The sequence below is a fragment of the Xiphophorus couchianus genome, chromosome 9 (assembly GCF_001444195.1).
Source record: "Xiphophorus couchianus chromosome 9, X_couchianus-1.0, whole genome shotgun sequence".
In the NCBI taxonomy this organism is placed as follows: Eukaryota; Metazoa; Chordata; class Actinopteri; order Cyprinodontiformes; family Poeciliidae; genus Xiphophorus; species Xiphophorus couchianus.
The window spans coordinates 23,136,106-23,155,376 of NC_040236.1; the positions used below are offsets into that span (position 1 = coordinate 23,136,106).

The following is a 19,271-nucleotide window of genomic DNA, read 5'->3' on the forward strand; positions in this document are numbered from 1 at the left end:
AAGGTTAAAATCAATATCCATAACAACAGGCAAGATGTAAGCTAATTACAAACGACACTAACAATAATGTGTATGTTAGCAAAGATGATTGGCAACATTATTGCCTAAAATTACTAAAACAGGGTTTTATTCATTAAAAAAGGGAACAAGACTGTAAGCAGTTTAAATTCTTTGGTTGTCTGACATCCTGTATTAGTCATTAGCTTGATTACCATTGCTAGCCAGCTGTAAGTGGTAGTGTTCAGGTGTGTTCCCTAAAGTCATAATGCAGTTGATTGTATTTTACTAAGCTACTCATATAGTATGTGAACATTAATCTTCTTAGTTTGTAAAAACTGTTTGCTGCAATGGGCAATTTGACAGTCCAAACGACTGACAGCTACTCTCGACAGGTCTTTAGTTCTCATCAAAAGGTTTAGAATAAAATGAAACTAAAGTTTGGTTTAGATTCTTGTCTGTTTTTGCAGCCGGCCATGCAGCAACCTATGATTATTTTTATGGAGAAATCAACTAAATAAAAGCAACATTATGCCACCAACTTTGTGGGTTTCTTTTCACTAGCTTTACAGGAGTTGACGTGCACGTAGGTTGTTTTGATGTCCATCATGACCAAATGGGCCATGATGGTTTTCTATAGAGTCACATGCAAAGGGTCAATACCCCCTTCCATCAGTAACAACCTTCACACAGAAGAGCGTTTTGGTTAGCATAACCTGGTAAATGTTGACATATTTGACCAACCAGTCTCAGGTGAGCACCGGTCGGGTCGGAAACACGGCGATTCCCGTGACTCGCTGATTTTCTCTGTGCACGTTCATTACCGCCACGGGAATTTAACAGTGTTAGCTTCTTTTCTCTCCCACCTCCAGAATATTCATTTAACGTAGTGAGGATTTACCCCCTAATTTCCTCTCCAGCAGCAACACGGCTGACCTTCCTATTGGCTGTGGCATGTTGAAGTGACAGTTGGTGTGATGCAACAACAACTCACCCCCTCCCCATCCTCCTCCTCTCCATCACACAAGTTATAAAGAGCAATATCTAGTTCCATGGATTGAGATAAGCTTAGGTAGATTAATGCTCCGGGACACTGAAATATTTGCTGTATAAAACTCCTGTTTAGAAAACAATGGCTGGTTTCTGCAGACAAGACCCTGTGATCTGGCAGATGGCACGAGCTCCAAAAGTTCCTCCATGTTCAAGGCAGCGCTTCTCCCCCGGTTTGAGCTCCTGTGGCTTAATGGGATTTTAGAGTCTACATTCAAATGAAGTCTGTATAAGGGGGAAAAAAAAAAAAAAAAACGGGATTATTTTTTTTCAGGCTGTTTAATCTCTCTCCTTTTTTTTTCCAAACTGAGCCTGTCCCACGTTTTTTTTTTTTTTTCCAGCATTCGTGGAAAGGCGAATGCTACAATCAGCGAACGCTAGAGCGCAGACGGCCTATCAGCTCAGAGAGCCAGACAGATGCCCTGTGGACCGTTTTCTCTAACGTGAGGCGCGCTCAGTCACTTCGACTCACTTCAGCCCGGCTTGCCGCACCGCGCCGTGCCCGCCTTCTTCTTCTTCATCATCCAAAAGCGCTCCCATCCTGCTCAGCGAGGACAGACGCTTAGAGGCTCCGTTGTCGCCGCCGCCGCCAGATGCAGCTCTTTCAGTGAAGAGCGGCTCCATCTCCGACTTCACATCAGTCAGACCCTCCGTCTCTCTCTCTCTCTTTCTTTCTCTCTCTCCGCACCCCGCCTGCGTCTTGGATCGTCTAGCTCCTCATCAGACAGATAAAAGATCTGGTGGAAAACCCCTCCAACCCCATGAGAGGTCCCTTCGCTTCTTGAATCGACGACCTGATTCCCGGGAGATCTCATGATGCCCAACGCGTTCCAGCAGAAAAAAGGTGAGACGACCAACTTAGGCTCGTTAATTATAAGTTAGACTGACAACTGAAAGCGGCAGGAATTAGTGAACGAAGCTCACTCAGTTTCCATTAAACCCACGTAGGCTTTTGCAGAGAAACAAATATCACTCTGTATATAAAAAGCATGCTTCACGGAATACATTTTTCATTCCAGTATCAATGCCCTCTTGTTTATTTTTTCCCCAGTTGGAGACTTTGTTTTGTTTATTTGTTTCCGAAATAAGCTCATCCCTAAACAACTTAAATTTATAGTAAGGAGCTCACACCTGAGCAGCATGGATGGAGCACAGCCAAACCCAACACCCACTGCATGCAAAGGCCACGAACACTCGCCTGCCAACACCTGCGTTGATAAATCTGTAGAATTTCCATACAACTTTTACGTCGGTCACCCAATCCGAGAGATTTAATCGCTCAATCGCTCATTCAGTCCCAATTCGCAGGCATGCAAAGCGGCCGAGGCACGTACAGCAGGCACAAGTGTGATAAATCAACTGACATCTGATAAGCAAATGGGAACGGTGCATCCGCTAAAATAATGGCCCCCACTTCTTTTATCTACTGCATTTAAAAAAAAAAAAACACACACACATGTAAATAGGAGGGGTTTTTTTTTAAAACACCCGCCACCATGAGATATGAGCAATTTGAGAGAACTATTTGATTCACTTTGGATTTTCGTGTCGCCTTTACATCACAAGCGCTTTCTCCCCTGGTTCACTGGAGGCACTGATTTCAAAAGGTGAGTGGTTTCAATAAGAAACTTTTGTTGTTTTTTTACTTTACCATCAGAGGACTTTATGAAAGACTAGCTAAAAGAAAAACCCAACAGATTACTGTAAATGTTGTTAAATGCACAACCTGACCTCACGCTTTGGTTGGAAATTTCTTTAGTTGAAATCCACTTGCTCTACTTTTGCTTGTGGTCTCGAGTATGTGGAACTTTTTTTCCTCCCCCCCCCTCCCAAAGTGCAGCATCAAAAGAAAAAAAGTGTCTCTCTGCAAGTAAACGTGAAGGTGCTGAACTTCCACCTGCAACTTCCTAGGCTGCAGAGATGCTTTTTTTTTTTTTTTTTTTAAACGAAAGCACAGAGCGATGATGTGACTGGAGTTCAGTCAGAGAATCATTTCATGGCAAAAAATAAATTTAAAAAAATGCAACTTAATGAGGCACGATGGTTAGTTGGGTTGAATTATCTCTGGTAAATACAAGCTGTGGGTGTTTTTGTTTTTTTTTGCGGGATGCATAAAAAAAATTAGGATTGTTTGTGATTTTTGTGAATTAAATTAAGTAACAGCTCAGGTTTTGGAAGAGGAAAAAAAGGATTTTAAGACCAAACGTAATTTTTGTTTTCAAATTAATTCAAATTTAAATATGCATGTAAAACATTACGCATATGTTTGCATATTTTTTCAAATAAAATCTTGAACTTTCCCCTTTTTTGAATCCTTCTCCATCTATCTACCACAAATGCACTTCTTTTTTCCTTGTAATTTACTCATTTATTTATTTAGACTTCTGGAGTCTTGGTCAGAGCGCTTTCATCCCTCACCAATCCCACGTTTCCATGTTGGGATTTAAATCCATTTTACCGCTTTGGCTGCAGGGGAAGCAGCAAAGGGGCCGACATGAAAACACACCTACATACCACAGGCGGGTCGAGACGGTTTGATGCACAGGAATATGGTCGGACGTGCGAGGGCGCGGACTTTTTCTGACAGAGAGCTCGGAAAGCCGAGGAAGAGGCTGACCTCCCCGTGTCTGAACGGCGGGGTGATTAAAAATGCAGATGAAAAATAAATTAACAGTGCTCTCTATCCAGGACTGCATTCATATTTTAGTTTTTTTTTTTTTTTCCTTTTTCCCCCCCGTGGCACAGAGACGGAGCGCTGAGTGCACTGTTGCTGCTTTGTTGAACCGTGGCCTACAGCTAGGTGTGTGCAGTTCCTGTTCAACCACCCCTCCCCACACCCCACCCCCTCACCCCCCGCCACACACACACGTACAGACCAGCCCCAGCCGTTAGCGTTCGCCTTAGCCAGCCGCTCTGACCTTGCAGCGCGCGGTTCGTAATGTGGGAGAATTTGATGCGGCTGAAATCAAAACTGGGCCACGGTGTGACCGAGCGCAGGGGAAGAATCGGGGTGTGGAGGGGAGAGGGTTGGGAAGAGCTGCGACTGTTAAAAGGAGGAATGACAACAGAATACCGCCGGGAGCGCGTCTGTGTGGGAATCTCTTCAAACACACCAAGTGTGGCGAGAAAGAATTCAAAACCGGTTGGGTAGCTTTGAGTTTTCACCGCTTACATCACGACGCACTTAAGAGAGACGGTGGAAGTTTCCAACGCTTCCATGGAAATACACCCTGGAAGTTACCTGTGTTACCTAAACAGTTCGAACGGCAAACTAGAACTGGGTTCTGGGTGACCGGCGGGTCCGGTTTCTGCATCAGCTTTCTCTCTTCACCTAAGAGATTCGTCACGGATGATTTCATGGTATTCACGTCGAAAATGGTAGTAATAATGTATTGATCTAATTACTGTAATTTGAAACAAAAGTACAAATTATTCTGTTGTCTGCTAACATGAAACATTTAACAGTCATTTATTGTCATTTTGGTATTTAGAAATACAGCATGGACACCTATTACATTTAGTAGTTCTTGCATGCTTATTGAGCAGAATATCAGAAATTGTTGCTATTCTATTTGTAGAGTAGTGGAAACAACTCAAACTTTATTTACGGAGCGGTTTTCATACAGCCGAGTGCAACACAAAGGGGCTTTACAGAGGTTAAAAATAGGCGGACAGACGTAAAACCACAAGAGAGGCACACTAGAAATGATCCACCTGAGTCAGCAGACGAAAATAAAACGGAAAACAACAAGAAGCAGACGAAGATGTAGATAAAAAGGTAGATAAATAAATCAGTTATAGATGACGAGGAGGTAGAGTTAGCTGCTCAGTGAACTAATTTGCAGCCAGCTGCATTACAGACATGTTACTCGTAGAAACTGTAGTTTTAGAACCGTTATTGGCTTTCTGAAAATATGTCCAAACTGACAGATTTGCCTTTTTTTGTAAGCTAGATTGTAATGGAGGGACCATCTGTAGGACGTTTATCGTATCGTTTATTGTGGTAAATTTCTTCTGATCATTTTGTGTAATTGTTGGTGCAATAAATTACAACAGATGATTTTTAAACACCCCCAAAACTGTCTAATGGAGAAAATAGTTATGCTGTTTTCTCCACTGTATTTTCAATGAAAATATCAATAATCGTCAGTAACTCAGTAAATGCAGTTACCGTGTGCAGTTTAGCGGAACAAATCGCACTTATTTTTGCGACTGTTGTCCCAAAGACGCATATCACAAATGAGACTATTTGTGTTTGTGGAGCCATACAATTACCTAAACATTACCTGCTGTCATAACTTTCATTGTTATTGTGATAGTACCACAAAATATTTCTAATATTTTAAGTCCGTAATCGCCCAACCCTACTATCTTACGTTCCATGCAGTCAGGAAAACGCTGGTCAGTCGGGTAGTTCCATCTCATTAAAAGCAGTTTTCAAATGTAAAAACATTGAGCCTGAAAATTTTACGATTTTAAATCAGAAATATCTCAAAAAAAAAAAAAAAAAGTTAATTCTTGGTACCAGTAACTATGACATGCCTAATAAGGAACATAAGATGGTAACTGTAAAAAAAAAATTCTTTTGTAATAAAATAAATCCTTAAGAGACTGTTTTTCATGATGTAGTAAGCATTAATTTTAAAGCTTTGGAGTATGAACTCTTGGGGAATCTCCTCCTGTGCAGTTTGAGTTAAATAAAAGAAAAAAAAGGAAGATAAAACTGACACAAAGAAAAGCTGCTCTCACAGCCAGCCCATCGAGATCCACAGCTCGACACCTAACTGGTGGGGCAGCGATGAGGAGAAGGTGGAGTGATTCAGGCACATGGTTCCTATTGGATCATTATCCAGGGTGGTGCGGAGTAATAAGAGCCACCTGTTGGCTATCTGAGCGCCCACTCCGGGGCGTCCCGTCTAAGACAGAATACCTCTGAATATACGGAGGCAAAGCTTTGGAAGTAATCTCCCAAATTTCAGCCGCTCAGACCTGCTGCTCTGGAGCAAACACAGTAAAGATTTAACGATGGCACCCATTATTCGCGCACGTTGTCAGTCTCATTCCTGCGTTTGCTGGAGGAATCTGAGCCACCGTGCAGCAGGTGGCACGCCGGTATGCGTGGAAGATTCCACCGAGTTCGGATCTGCAGAGTTCATTCTGGGCCTCCTCTCAGATGGCCTTGAGAGGAAGTCCGGAATATACAGGCTATGATTTGACTAAAATTGAAATTCCAGCCCACCAAACACCCAACGCCATCACACACCTCGGCTCTCAATGCGCTCCGAGTTGTTTGCTTGGAGGAGCAAAGCAAACAAATCTCAAGGTGAATCGCCAAAGCGCTGCAGAAAACTTTCTGCAAACTTACTTTTTAAGAGCGCGTTTTTGAAGGAACCAATAGACACTCGTTGTCCAGAAGTGCTAAAATATATATATTTATATGAACAAGGATGGATTGAGAAGAATAAGCGCCCCTGGGCTGGAACCAGATTTGCTGGTGTATATATACTGTATATACGTATATACTGTATAGATATATATATTTTTTTTTTTTTACTTAGGCAAATTACTGAACTATAGGTAGGTCTATATTGTTGTATTGTTGCATTTACAAGTTGATGTATGGTTGGCTTAAAATGTGTGGCATCATTTTGGGACCATGTTGGATAGGTAATTTCCAAATATTTGAGGGTAGTTTCAATTAATAAAACAATCCAATGTTTTACAAAAAACCCCAGATGCAAAACGAGCCCGTGACTTTAATATGAACCAGGGATGCACCGATCAACTTTTTTCACTTCCGATGCCGATATCTGAGGTTTAACATCGGCCGATACCGATCTGACACAGAAACAGTGTCGAATTGTTTTAAAACGCTTAATTTTTAAAAAACGCAAACCTAAATGTACTCAATTACAAATTTAAGTGATAACTCTGCACCAGTACAGTACAGTTAAATACACCAATAGGTTCACAATCTTGGTCAAACATGTAAAAACGACTTTAATTTGTTCAGGCAGTGCAATTAGGATTATAGCACCAAAATGAAACTGACAAAAGCACATTGACCACCTTGGTCAAACATGTAAATAAAATGGCCAACTAATATTTTCTTTCCAATATCGAGATCAATACATAGTAATATCAGGATCAGTGCGTCTCTAATATGAACATGCACACTATACACGAAAAATTAGTTTGCCGCCCTCCCCCTGTTGTTTGCGCCCCGGGCTACTGCCCTTTCTAAAGTCTGGCCCAGTTTATGAAGCAAGAACAATCCGAACCCGACTGTGAGATCCTACAAACTTTTTTTTTTTAAAAAAAAGAAAGAAAAAAAGCAGCTTCTCCTCATGTTTGTGTTTAACCTTGTCAGACGGGATGAAAGACAGCTTTCAACATGGAGACACGCAGCAGCTTTGTTGCAGGGAGGGCTTGATTGCCCGTCAGAATAGAAGTCGTCTGTGTTAATTAATATAAAACATTTTTTAAAAAGCATGAGGCAAACCTCCAAAAGAAATTCACTCCTGCACAGAAAGTCTTTTGAAGTCACCCTCCTCCACCACCACATACATCATTCTTTTTTTTTTTTACATCTCAATCTCTTTTACCTGTTTTATAAATGATGTGCGCATGTACAGTAGGTTTTCCTGTGACGCCTTTAAACAGACGATCAAGGTGAAATGATATGAATGCAAGTCTCCTTGTGATGGTTTCCACGCATCCGCCGCGCAGAAAGACGAGCTTACATGCGAGTGAAGAGAGAGAGAAGGGGAAAAAAAAACAAGAAAGGGAAGGGGGGAGGGGGTAAAAAAAGTGAAACTTAACAATATAAAAAGAAAATCTTTTAAAGAAAGGAACTAAAAAGACCTCTGTAGCTAACAGCATTATCTGTTTGGTGTTACAGCGCGGTTGCATCATGCCTCTCAGAACAAAACTCTGCACTCATCTTTGCTGACAATGAACACTGAAGTTGGCAGAAATTTGCTGTGAAACGAGACAAAAAAAAAGTGCAATTTATGAAGAGGAGGAGGAGGGAGGAGGTAAAGTGAGGCAACCTCCGGGCCTCGGGCTTTTGTCAGTGGGCACTTCTGGTCGGTGACCCTGCGGCGCACCGACTGGATAGGCAGCGATTCACACTATTATTATTAATAATAATATTATTATTATTATTTTCGTTAAAATGAATTCAGCGGGTGAGCTTGATTTCTGAAAGCCGTCAAACAGAACAATGTTTAATTCTGCAGCCTGAACGGAGACAATTAGGATTAACCGGTGCAGTTTGATAACACGGAGGGTTCAGACGGGGGCACATTGATCTGCCCCTCTCTAAGTGGGTCATTTATTATTACTGGGGGTTTTTTTCTTTAGGAAAAAAAGAAATTGGTGGAGTAAAAAGTTTGCCAAGGATTTGCGGTAATTATCTCATCCCCGTATAGCGGGGGCACAGCATGAGGCCTTGGTAAATTACACGTCTCCCTCCTAACTCCTGGATGGTTTATGGCCGTGCATTATGCATAAACCGCGCCGGAGCGCCTCAAACGTCCCCCAAGTGGATTGAAATAAAGTTGACGCTGCTCTTTGTTTGGAGCTCCGTGCCGTCTTTATTTGGCAGTGCTGAATCGGAGATTGCTGTAAAACAAAAAAAAAAAAAGGCGTCCGTCTTAATTATTTTTGGAGACTTTCTCGCCCTCCCTACTTCCCCACCACCACCAGTCTCGCAATGGTTCGTGAACACCTGAAGTGTTTCTTTTTTTGTTGCTGTTATTTTTTGGAGGGATTCCGGCTGCAAATGGGCGGATGCTCGGGCACTCCTCTGGGAGATGTCACTCTTGCTGAAGTGGGAAAGAGAGAGGGAGGGAGGGTTGCTGTACAATAAGTTGGGGGGGAAAAAAGAAAGGAAAGAATAAAAAACAGGAGCACAGACTGTTGGGGGCAACATTAATCTCAGACCCCACCAAGTCAGGCAAAGTTGTTTAAATCTCATCAAAAACATTAAAAACGTGGCTTTTTTTTTTGTTTCATGCTCAAAATAATAGAACTTACTTTTAGAAAGTCTTTAAAGGTTTCTGAGGGGAGGAAAGTCTTCAAACGGAAAACGTTCCCTCTTACTGCTGGTTTCAAAGTCCGTAAAATGAGACCTCTGGGAAACTTCCGGAGATCACCTGTGCCTGCAGGTGCTGCCCCTTCCCTACTTGCTGCTGCAGACTGGTGCTCAGCTGGCTGAAAGAAAGCCACCTTGTCCTTTCAAATTTTGCTCTTTGAAAATATGTCCGGTTGCAGAAAACACAAAAAGGTCAGGGTGTGAAAACTAAAGAAAGGCAATGCTGGTTCCCTCTGGTGTAGAGGCACTTGAGCACATGTAGCAGTTGCTCGTTCTACATTTTTTGCTCAAGTTTGTGTTCAATTTAAAACAATTAGTTTTATAGATTATTATTTAACTGTAATAATCAATGCGTGCTAGTGTTGTTGCTCCCTGACTTTAAATAATACATTAAAATGTCTCTAACTTTTTAGTTCTTTTCTTTCCCCTTTCTCTGATACTTTTACACATTTATCTACTGTATATCAATCCGCGTGATAACAGTAATTTACTTTCAGTCAGTTTACACACTAATTCTGAGCTAAAGTTGCAGCTGCAACTTCAACAGGGGCCTGGGCAGGCGGGCCATGGGCACCTTTGGAGAAAGGCTGGTCACCCCCCTGACACTCAAAGAAAATCATCATCAATTTATATAAAAGGCATACAGAGTAATTTTCTTCAATAAAGACATAAATGTAAAAACACAATCAGTGCATGCATAGAGTGTTAAATATATATGTATTGTTGTTTAGTTGTGGCACTCTAAAATTTTACCGGCCCTCTCTGGCCATCCTTATGAAAATGTCCTGGGGCCACCACTATTTAACTCATCTATATCCACAAATATGTCCTGTTTCTTTAAGAGTAAAATCATATTTTATAAGTCTTAAAACAACTATTCATCATTTCAGGTTTTTTATGTCCTACATAAATTAACAGTTTCTTTTATTTTTTACTCTCCCAAGCCCAGCAAATGCTCCTCCTCTGCCAAGGAGTGAACGGGATGAGAAAAGACGGCGAATCCGTGGTTTGGAATCACCACAAGCAAGGCTTCCAAGGTGAGTCACTGACAGTAAATGTGTGCCCACATGTTGTGAGACGAACGCAACTTCTAATGCGTTGCCCGTTTTACATCTCATAACCGAGATTCGGAGGCTCGCCTATGAAAGCCTGTAAACGACGCGCAACTTCACACCAGTCCTGCCTTCTGCGCAGGGATGAAAACAAAAACCACAGAGTTCAGGCTTGTCCTAGATGCCTTTAATTGCATGCGAGCGCCTGGCTGGTGATGGTCGCAGACAGGAAATGGATCAACACAACAAACACCACATGGCTGCAAAAGAGAGGTGGAAAAAACAAAGGAGCAGTTTTATTCTTTTAAAATGATGCAGAGTTCACATGCACATTAAAATAACAAAGCAATGCACTGTTAATTTTCCAGATTATTCTCTCTTGTTTTTTGTAATTTCCTCATCTATCAAATGAATCCAGTCAAAAAAAAACAGAAGTCAATCCAGACTGAGCAACAGTAGGCTGTAGCCAGCAAAACAACACTCTCCTGACCTTGACGTTACTTTTTTTTTTTTTTTTTTTTTTTTACAATGTTGACAACATGTCCCAGAGCGTTTTAAACATTAACTTATTTATAACCAGGAGCTGCATGCGTGCTCTACTCTGGACTCCCAAGCCTTAAGTTTTCCTATTGCAATGCAATTACAGAAATGCAATAACTTTGCTTTACTATGCAGACAAACCCCGTACAGCAAAGAGCCTAAAGTTCTAAAGAGAAACAACAATCAGCCAAAGGTTACAGACAGTTACCGAACAGTTATAAGCAGAGATGAGAAAAAAACAACAACAACATATAGCTGAGCTAAAGAGCCAGTTCAAACCGTGCGCTGAGAAAAAACAATCCCATCCGACCGCTGCACCGACTCAATGCATTACAGAGGAAATATCAGTCTATTAAAGCTCTCCCCCCCCAAAACCTTCCCCACCGACGGCATGAAGTTAACATACCCGCAGGGAAATGCGCCTACAAACTGACAAGAGCCCCAAAAGCAAGGCAGAGACATCGACCTGTCCGCACGGACCTAATTCAGCGCTCTGTCTCTGCGCAGCTCATGTATGGACTGTATGTGTGTTAAATGCGACGGAAGGCAGCGGCACGGTGCGCCGTTCAAGTCACAGAATATAAATTAGTTCTGAGAATTTCGGGGGCTGGTTTTCTCGAGCCGGTGACGTCGCCAGCTCGCCGTCCTGTGACTGCGCGGGCTGAACCAAAAGCAGGGGGATTCCGGACCCCGGGAAGCGAATAACTTCGTTATTTTCGACAATTACACGCATTTTATTGCTCGTTTGAACGAGTATTGAAATATATTTCCGCTCTAAAAATCGCCAGGCGCCGTTCGCGTCTGACGCAGCGCTTTGAAACGAGCTGGTTTTGAAAACTTTAGAAAAAAGTGTCTCTCCCCTGCGCCGGCAGAGTGGTACGGTCTCAGGCTCAAATTCCGAGAATTGTGCTCCTCTGATTCTTAGAACAGGGGTTCTTAGAAGTGGTGATGCAAGAATTTTCTAGGAAAGCGCTACCAGGTGATTTTTTAAATTCCATTTTTTTTTATTTTTTTTTTTTTCATTTAATGTGGCGCGAAGTTTTTATCTGCTTGTGTTTCTTGTTTATGTTTTTAGACGTTTGTCCGGTTTTGTGTCTGCTTGGGTGTTTTGTGAAGCCGGCCGGGGCTGCGTGTGGCTGTGTCAGAGTGCGAACAGTGGAAACTCCGGAGAGGGAGAAAGCGGCTGCTGCTGCTGCTGCTGCTGCTGCGGGTGACAGCCGGAGCGCCGCTCTCTCCGTCTCTGGCAGACCGGCTCGGCCGGCCGGTCCGTCTGGAAGCGGCGGGCGGGCGGACGGCAGTCTCCAGCGGTTGTCGGCTGTCACACTCGGCGGTGCTGTAAAGCAGAGTGATGACGCGCTGGTTTGAGAGAGCAACATCGGAGGAAAATGGAGCGCTGAGTGCGGCTCGCAGCGCACGGTGCTCGGGGTGCCTGTGATTAAATCCCCACTTTGTTCGTTCAAGTGTCAAAACACAGAGGAACGGCGGCGAGCGCTGTCACGCGAACTTCGCAGACAGCGTGGCAACCGCACGTTCGGGTTGTGCATCTATGTTGTTTCTGGTGCGCAGCAGCCGCGGTAATTTGCTCTAATGGAGCGCAAAGGGCTGCCCAGAACAAATCCCCCTGTTACCGTAACACTGCAGCGGAAATGTTACTGTTGATGTGTGTGTGTGTGTGTGTAGGGGTGAGAGAGTGTGTGTGTGTGTGTGTGTGTGTGTGTGTTTTTTTCCGCGGTAGAAGCTACAAGTTGTCTCTTATTTTTTGTTCCACTGTGACAGCTCGCTGTTTGACAAGTTTAATGTGTCACTCCGAAGGGGAGAGTCAGTCAGAGCTCTGCGCTGGGAGAGCCGGAGTTTCGTTTATGGGCTGAAGACTTTTTGCTCGATTTAACGAGAAGCGTGACGAAAGTAAAACAAACGAAAAAAAAAGTTTGCTGACTAAAATGTGAATTATTTAAATTTAACCGACGCAGTTACGGACTTCAGGTGTCCGTGCCAGTAGTGAAACTGTTAATGTATCTGTATGATTTGATTTTATTCCCCAATTGGTCTGTCTGTGCAGTCCTGCTTCTATTTACGGACGAGTCCAGTTACACGCTCCACTTCTGACACTTGACTTAATGACACCGTCATAAATCCCCATGTAAGCTTCAAAACCAGTTTGAATATTTCTGGTGTTTTCTGCCCCTGGTTTGAGAAAAACCGTTGACCCAAAAATGCACCAGGAGCGTTTTGAGCGGACTTTAAAACACCAACAAACTGATGTAATGTTACAAGCTGCACCGCGTAGTTTTACCTTAATCAGGGCGTTAAAATCTCTCGATTTAAATTCAGACTTTTTTTTCATGCTGATAAAAGAAAATCTTGTTTGTGGGAATTATTTCCCCTACTTTATAATCCGGTTGTAAAAAAATGAAACGCGCACTGAAAACTTTCTTTCGCTCCGGTTTAAGTTGAGACATGCTCTAAGATATTGATATGCTGTTCATTTGAATAACGCTGATATTTAAATTAGTCTAGACTTTAGATCCACATTTTAAAAAAACAGCAGCTAATTATTATTAAATTTTGCCCATTTATGTTGTAGTCATTTTTCTTCCTGCAGTTTGCTGCAGTTTATTTATCTGCTGAATAATTGATCTTGAACTTCATGTTAAGCTTTCGACGAGTGTTTCCGAGAGAAAGTGAGGAGGAGAGAAATTATTCTAAAAGCAGAAATTAAAATATCCAAATGTTGTTTTAATAAATGGCGCCGCCTTCTGGCGACATCGTCTGTTTCTGATCTGACCATCTCTTTTTTTGTGTGGGGATATTAAATAAGTTGAGTACAGCTCATTTATCCAAAGTCAGATCCTAGAATTTAGTCTTAAAACCAGTGGAGTCTGTGTGGAACGGAGTAAACTGACGAGTTCGGTCGTTTTACAAGAGCAAAAAAAGCAACAAAAAAAAAAGTCATTCTTTTTTTTATTTTGTTGGCAGAACTTGACAAAATGGCTTGTGCAGCAGACAGCTGCATACAGTTTACGCGCCACGCCAGTGATGTCCTCCTTAATCTGAACCGGCTGCGCAGCAGGGACATCCTCACAGATGTTACCATCCTGGTCAACAGACAGCAGTTTCGTGCACACAAGACTGTTCTCATGGCTTGCAGGTGTGCTGTGTTTATTCTTAAATTTTAAAGCACACGTTTTCTTTATACTCTTGGTTTAAATCTAACCCTTCTCCCTCCCCCCCCCTCCATTCATGCACACAGTGGGCTGTTTTACACCATCTTCACTGACTCCCACAAGTGCAACCTTAACGCCATCAGTCTGGACCCAAAGGTGGACCCTGAGGGCTTTGCCATCTTGCTGGAGTTCATGTACACTTCCCGTCTCACACTAAAGGAAAGTCTCATCATGTCCATCATGAATACGGCCATCTATCTGCAGATGGACCACGTCGTGGACACTTGCCACAGATTTATCAAATCCAGGTCGGTGGAATCCGTCAGATCTCTTGTGTAAAGCCGTGATTATCAGTGTCTGTGTGTTCATAACCCCTCTCTCTTTCCCTGCACAGTGATCCGACTGCCAAGCTGCCCAGAGATGAGTTTCTGGTCAGTCCGTTGGTGTTGCCTCAGGACGTCCACGCGTATCGACCCCATGATATTGTTGACAGCCTGCACAGCCGCCTGGCTCCGTTCAGGGACGGAAGGCCCTATGGCACAAACATGTTCAGCAGCGTCAGCACCCCCAGTAACTACCACCTCTATGGGCAGTTTCCCATGCCGGGATTCCCTTTCTCGCTCTGTAAGCTGACTGATGCCAAAAACGCTTTCGCCGACCTCTCAAAGAGTGGGATCCACCACAAACACTGTCCTCCTCACGACGGCGTCAATGGCATCAGGGCAGACTACGCCAGAGCTCTTGGTACCAGCTCCTCTGGCATTATTCACTCAACCACCTTTGCTTCCAGAGAAATAGGAAGAGACGATGAGATCAGGAAGGAGGGGCACGAGGGCCAGCTCATTGGCCTCAGCTCAAGAAAGCGCACATTCCCTGTGTTGACCCTTGAGCACCAGAAAGACTTGAGCAAAGAGCATGGTTCACAGGCAGAGGACGACCTCATCCATCAGCACTATCCTTTGGGAATCTCTGCCGGGCGCAAGAGTCTAATGAGCAGCCCTCAGAGTCCCCTCAAATCAGACTGCCAGCCCAACTCCCCGACAGAGTCCAGCAGCAGCAAGAACGCCGGCCTCTCCCACATTGGCGGAGGGCAAGTGACGCAAGGTACGCCAGACCCTAAGGCTCGCAACTGGAAGAAGTACAAGTTTATCGTGCTGAACCAAAGCGCGAAAGACGATGAGGCAGGGCTGAGGGATCCCGGGCTCCGCTCCCCGCAGCGCCTCAGCCTGCAGCCCTACATCCACCCTGGCGACTCCGAGAGCCTTGACGCTCAAGCCACGAGTAAGAGCAGCGACCACGGCGAGGACCTACCCGTGCCACAGGCCAGCCGTCTCAACAACATCATCAACAAGTGAGGGCCTTTAAGATGCACGTTTAAGAAACTTCATCTTGTGGATGATGGAAGTCTTGAGTGTTTGTTTTTATCTTTTCTCTCCCAGTGCGCTCGAGGGGTCACTGAGGAACGGCGACACCCACCCTCCCCACTACCTGAACCGCCTCGGCTGCTCCACCTGCGGCTCTCAGTCCCCCCAACACTCCAACGTCTGTCCCAACAACCCCAGGTCACGCCTCTCCGAAGACATGACGGAGCTCCACTCAGAGTATTCAGACTCCAGTTGTGGTGAGTACATGGTTTCAAGTTTGGATTAGAAATGCTTGTATCCGGTATCATCCATTAACAAAATCCGATTTCTCTCCCCTCCACCAAGCAGAAAATGGTACGTTCTTCTGTAACGAATGCGACTCCAAGTTTGCCGACGACGAAGCCCTGAAACAGCACATGCTTCAAGTCCACAGCGACAAGCCATACAAGTGTGACCGCTGTCAGGCCGCTTTCCGCTACAAGGGCAACCTCGCCAGCCACAAGACCGTCCACACAGGTGCTGAACTAAAACGAAGATCTCTCGTTTTTATCTTTTAAGTCTTTGTCATTGAAGTCTAAACCGATTTCTTTCTTTTCAGGAGAGAAGCCGTATCGCTGTAATATCTGTGGTGCTCAGTTTAACAGACCAGCTAACCTCAAGACTCACACTCGCATCCACTCAGGGGAGAAGCCATACAAATGTGAGACGTGTGGAGCTCGTTTTGTGCAGGTAAATCCAAGGCTGAACCGGTACAAAGTTGTGCTTTAAAAGCTGTTGAAACATTTGAATCAGTCATTTTATTTGGGGTTCCTGTTTCAGGTCGCTCATCTTCGTGCCCATGTGTTGATCCACACCGGTGAGAAGCCATACCCATGTGAGATCTGCGGAACACGCTTCCGTCACCTGCAGACGCTGAAAAGCCACCTGCGCATCCACACGGGAGAGAAACCCTACCATGTAGGTTGATTAGAAGAGATTCCATCCAATTCTCACTTGATTGGCTCTCATTGGCAGGTCAAATAGCCAATCATTCAATAGAAACCATCATTACAAGCATTAAAACTAAAAGTTGACCATTTTTTTGTTGACAAACACATCAATTAACAGCATGTACTACGATGCACTTTCCTGAAGGTTGGGGACGTATATGTCGAATCGTATTTTAAAATATTTCTTTATTTTCGTTTCAGTGTGAAAAATGCAACTTGCACTTCCGCCACAAGAGCCAGCTGCGGCTGCATCTCCGACAGAAGCACGGCGCCATCACCAACACCAAGATCCAGTACCGCATGTCCACAGCAGAAATACCTACCGACCTGACAAAGGCATGCTAGGCTAAGCTAAAAGAGGGGGACAAAAACAAACAAAAAAAACCAAACGGTTACCTTGGAGGCAGTCTTGACCCTGGCATTTAACGACCCCCACCCTCCTACAAACTTGTACAATCATCCAAAATAGTAGTGCCACACTGTGTTTTTGAGACAATTCAATTGGCTGCGTCTGCCATTCTAAACGGGTTTCCACTACATGTGATGCTAGAGCCACTTATGGTATCTTAGTCACTTTATGATTTCTTTATAGATCTAATTATATAAATATATATATGTATGTTGGGAGTGTTTTTCAGATTTGAAGGTACGTATATAAAGCTTTATTTTCTTGAGAAGGATGAAATGTAAACAATGTGTTGTTTTTTGGGGGGGAAAATACAGTATTTTATATCAGAGAACTTACTTTTCTGAAAGTATTGACAATTTTGACAGGTGGTACATATATTTTAAGACAAAATAAATAAACAGGCTTTGTGGCTATATAAATTTGTCTAGACATTTTTAAGCGTATGTACAGACACGTAGGCGTAACAGGCAGGATGGGTGGGGCGCATTGGGATTGGATGGAAAACGTATCGGACGGCTGCTGCTGTCTGACAGTTTCGTGCATGAGGTATTTCTTACCGTTGTCGGGCAGACCACGTAAATATTGTGACATATTGTGTTCTATCTGTGCGATTGCTCTCTGCTGGCAGAGCCAATCTAAGCGTTTTTTGAACTGCATTTCTGGGTACTGCTTTGTAATGACCAAGAAAAAAAAAAAAGCAAAAAAAAAGAAAGATGTTCTCATTTTGTTTTTCTGTTTGTTTTTTCCTCTCTTTTTTTGCTTCAGATGTGTTTATATATAGATGTGACTTTAGGTTTTTGTTCATTTTAGTTGTTTTTTTTTCATAAGTGAAAGTTTACAGTTCTTGCTCTTTGTTCCAGATCCTACTGTAAACTTGTGTCGATGTTGAGCTTTTATTTGACTTTTTTTTTTTGTTTGTTTGTAGATACACTGTGTATTCAATGTGCCTTTCTCTAAGCTGGCTGACCTCTTCAGGGTTCAGACCAGCTCTATTAAAGGTACAACTCAAGGACACCACTTGTCCTAATTCCCAGTATGTGTGTGTGTATGTATATATTTCTAAATACTTGTCTGTAACCTTACAACATGAAACTTTATCATTGTAAAAAAATTCAAGACTTTTTTTTTTTTTGATTGGGTTTCTTTTTTTTTTTAACTGCATTAAAATTATTGTACAATGTTATAAATGTATGAATGTAAAATAAAGGTACTGGATTTCTATGTATTGAAAGCACAGTTTTTCATTTTTGGTTAGAAAACTGCATTAACGACTGTTTTCAATTTATCACCAAAGTCTTCAACATGTAGAGTATATTTGGATTTTGTCATTTAATAATACAAAGTAGAGCAGAATTGCAACACAACTAATAATTGTCAAATAATTTCTCTGCAGCTCCTCTAGAGTTACAATGAGCATAAAGTTAGTTCTGCATTTCCAGGCTAATAGTTTAGATCAATAATGATTTGAACAGAGATGTTCAAAACCCTAACCTTTCTTTTCTTGGTCTTCATAATGCGGTTTTAATTTGGGATAACAGAGTATAAAGAGGGCTGAGGCAAAAAAAAAAAAAGCACACCAATCTTTCAAAAGACATTAAATGAAAAAACATCGTTCACATATTTGAAAAAAAAAAAATCACTTTCTAATATGAATTAGATTGGGGTTCTTCTGTCACATAAAAATCCCAATAAAATACACTGAATCTTGTAACATGAAAAAATGTGGAAACGAACTTGGCAAGACAGCAGGGCGCTTCCGGTCGTTTTTCATGGGTTCACTAGAAATTAAATAATTACTTATAATCTAATTGTGACAGCTTGACAAAAAGAAAAATAATTACATAATTATACAAAGTAGATCCAGTAATGTAAAGATGTAAAGCCTTGAATTTTAATGTGCAACGTCTGCTGCCCCCTAATGGTGCAAAAAGGAAATGACAGGTACTTTTGGTATAATGTCAATGAAATAAAAAGAAATGTAATTTAAAAGAATATACTGTGATTACGTTTTAACCAATGATTCAAAAATTTGTCTTCTTGTTTTCAAATCCCCCCGATTCAAATCTAGGAATTGCCTGCTGTGTCCATGTTGTGTAACTGGGCCGGAACCAGGACCAAGCCTCTGCTGCGTTACTCAACTTTACGGTCAGCACTGTGGGAAAACTGCAGATCTTCCTCTCATATCAGATCTAACATTTCACCATACGCCTACTTCCTGCTAATAAAACCGTCTAAAATGAGCAGCAGATAAAAATTACAGCTACAGAAGAAAACAATGGCAGAATTACAGTCATGTGAGAGAAAAAAAAATAAAAATAAATCCATCCTCTTAATCCAAACGTTTATGTATCTTCATATAAGAAAGTAAAAATCCAGCTGGTCTCCTTGTCAGTGACGTAAATGTTTAACAAATACAATGTTGAAAAAAGAAAAAAAAAAAGAGATCCTGAATTTAGACGCAGTGTGTCAAATTTCAGCCTCAAAGCCAGTGTGGGTCATAAAGAGGGCATGAGGCCGGCTGAAGCTGCTAATCAAAATGCTTCTGACCGTCAGTCTGCTGGGTCGTGTTTAAACTATTAGAATCAATAACAAACGGAAAACATTTGAT

General features: G+C 42.6%; 1 protein-coding gene and 1 long non-coding RNA gene across 4 annotated transcripts; one reads left to right on the forward strand and one right to left on the reverse strand.

Moving 5' to 3' along the window:
- The first annotated feature begins 1,407 nt into the window (after positions 1-1,407).
- On the forward strand, positions 1,408-17,881 carry bcl6aa (BCL6A transcription repressor a). Of its 3 annotated transcripts, none has more exons than XM_028027665.1 (10): positions 1,408-1,891; positions 10,090-10,182; positions 13,714-13,885; positions 13,988-14,209; positions 14,296-15,252; positions 15,341-15,522; positions 15,614-15,781; positions 15,864-15,994; positions 16,085-16,222; positions 16,456-17,881. In XM_028027665.1, the coding sequence occupies exons 1-10, from the start codon at positions 1,861-1,863 to the stop codon at positions 16,597-16,599; spliced, it is 2,238 nt and encodes a 745-aa protein (XP_027883466.1). In that variant the 5' UTR covers positions 1,408-1,860; the 3' UTR covers positions 16,600-17,881. The 3 variants fall into 3 exon arrangements, with proteins under 3 accessions (XP_027883466.1, XP_027883467.1, XP_027883468.1); XM_028027666.1 differs by lacking the exon at positions 1,408-1,891 and adding an exon at positions 3,942-4,425; XM_028027667.1 differs by lacking the exons at positions 1,408-1,891; positions 10,090-10,182 and adding an exon at positions 11,627-11,716.
- On the reverse strand, positions 4,500-11,502 carry LOC114150893 (uncharacterized). The gene is made up of 4 exons (XR_003596853.1): positions 11,144-11,502; positions 9,088-9,264; positions 8,780-8,909; positions 4,500-8,673 (listed from the first exon to the last, which is right to left on the reverse strand). It is a non-coding gene; the product is annotated as an uncharacterized LOC114150893 (long non-coding RNA).
- Positions 17,882-19,271: the final 1,390 nt, after the last annotated feature.

Bases quoted from the DNA above. Each gene is read 5' to 3' on its own strand.
- bcl6aa (XM_028027665.1), top strand. From the start codon at position 1,861: ATGATGCCCAACGCGTTCCAGCAGAAAAAAG. The intron at 15,253-15,340 runs GTGAGGGCCTTT...TTTCTCTCCCAG, and splicing joins CTCAACAACATCATCAACAA to TGCGCTCGAGGGGTCACTGA. The intron at 15,782-15,863 runs GTGCTGAACTAA...CTTTCTTTTCAG, and splicing joins CCACAAGACCGTCCACACAG to GAGAGAAGCCGTATCGCTGT.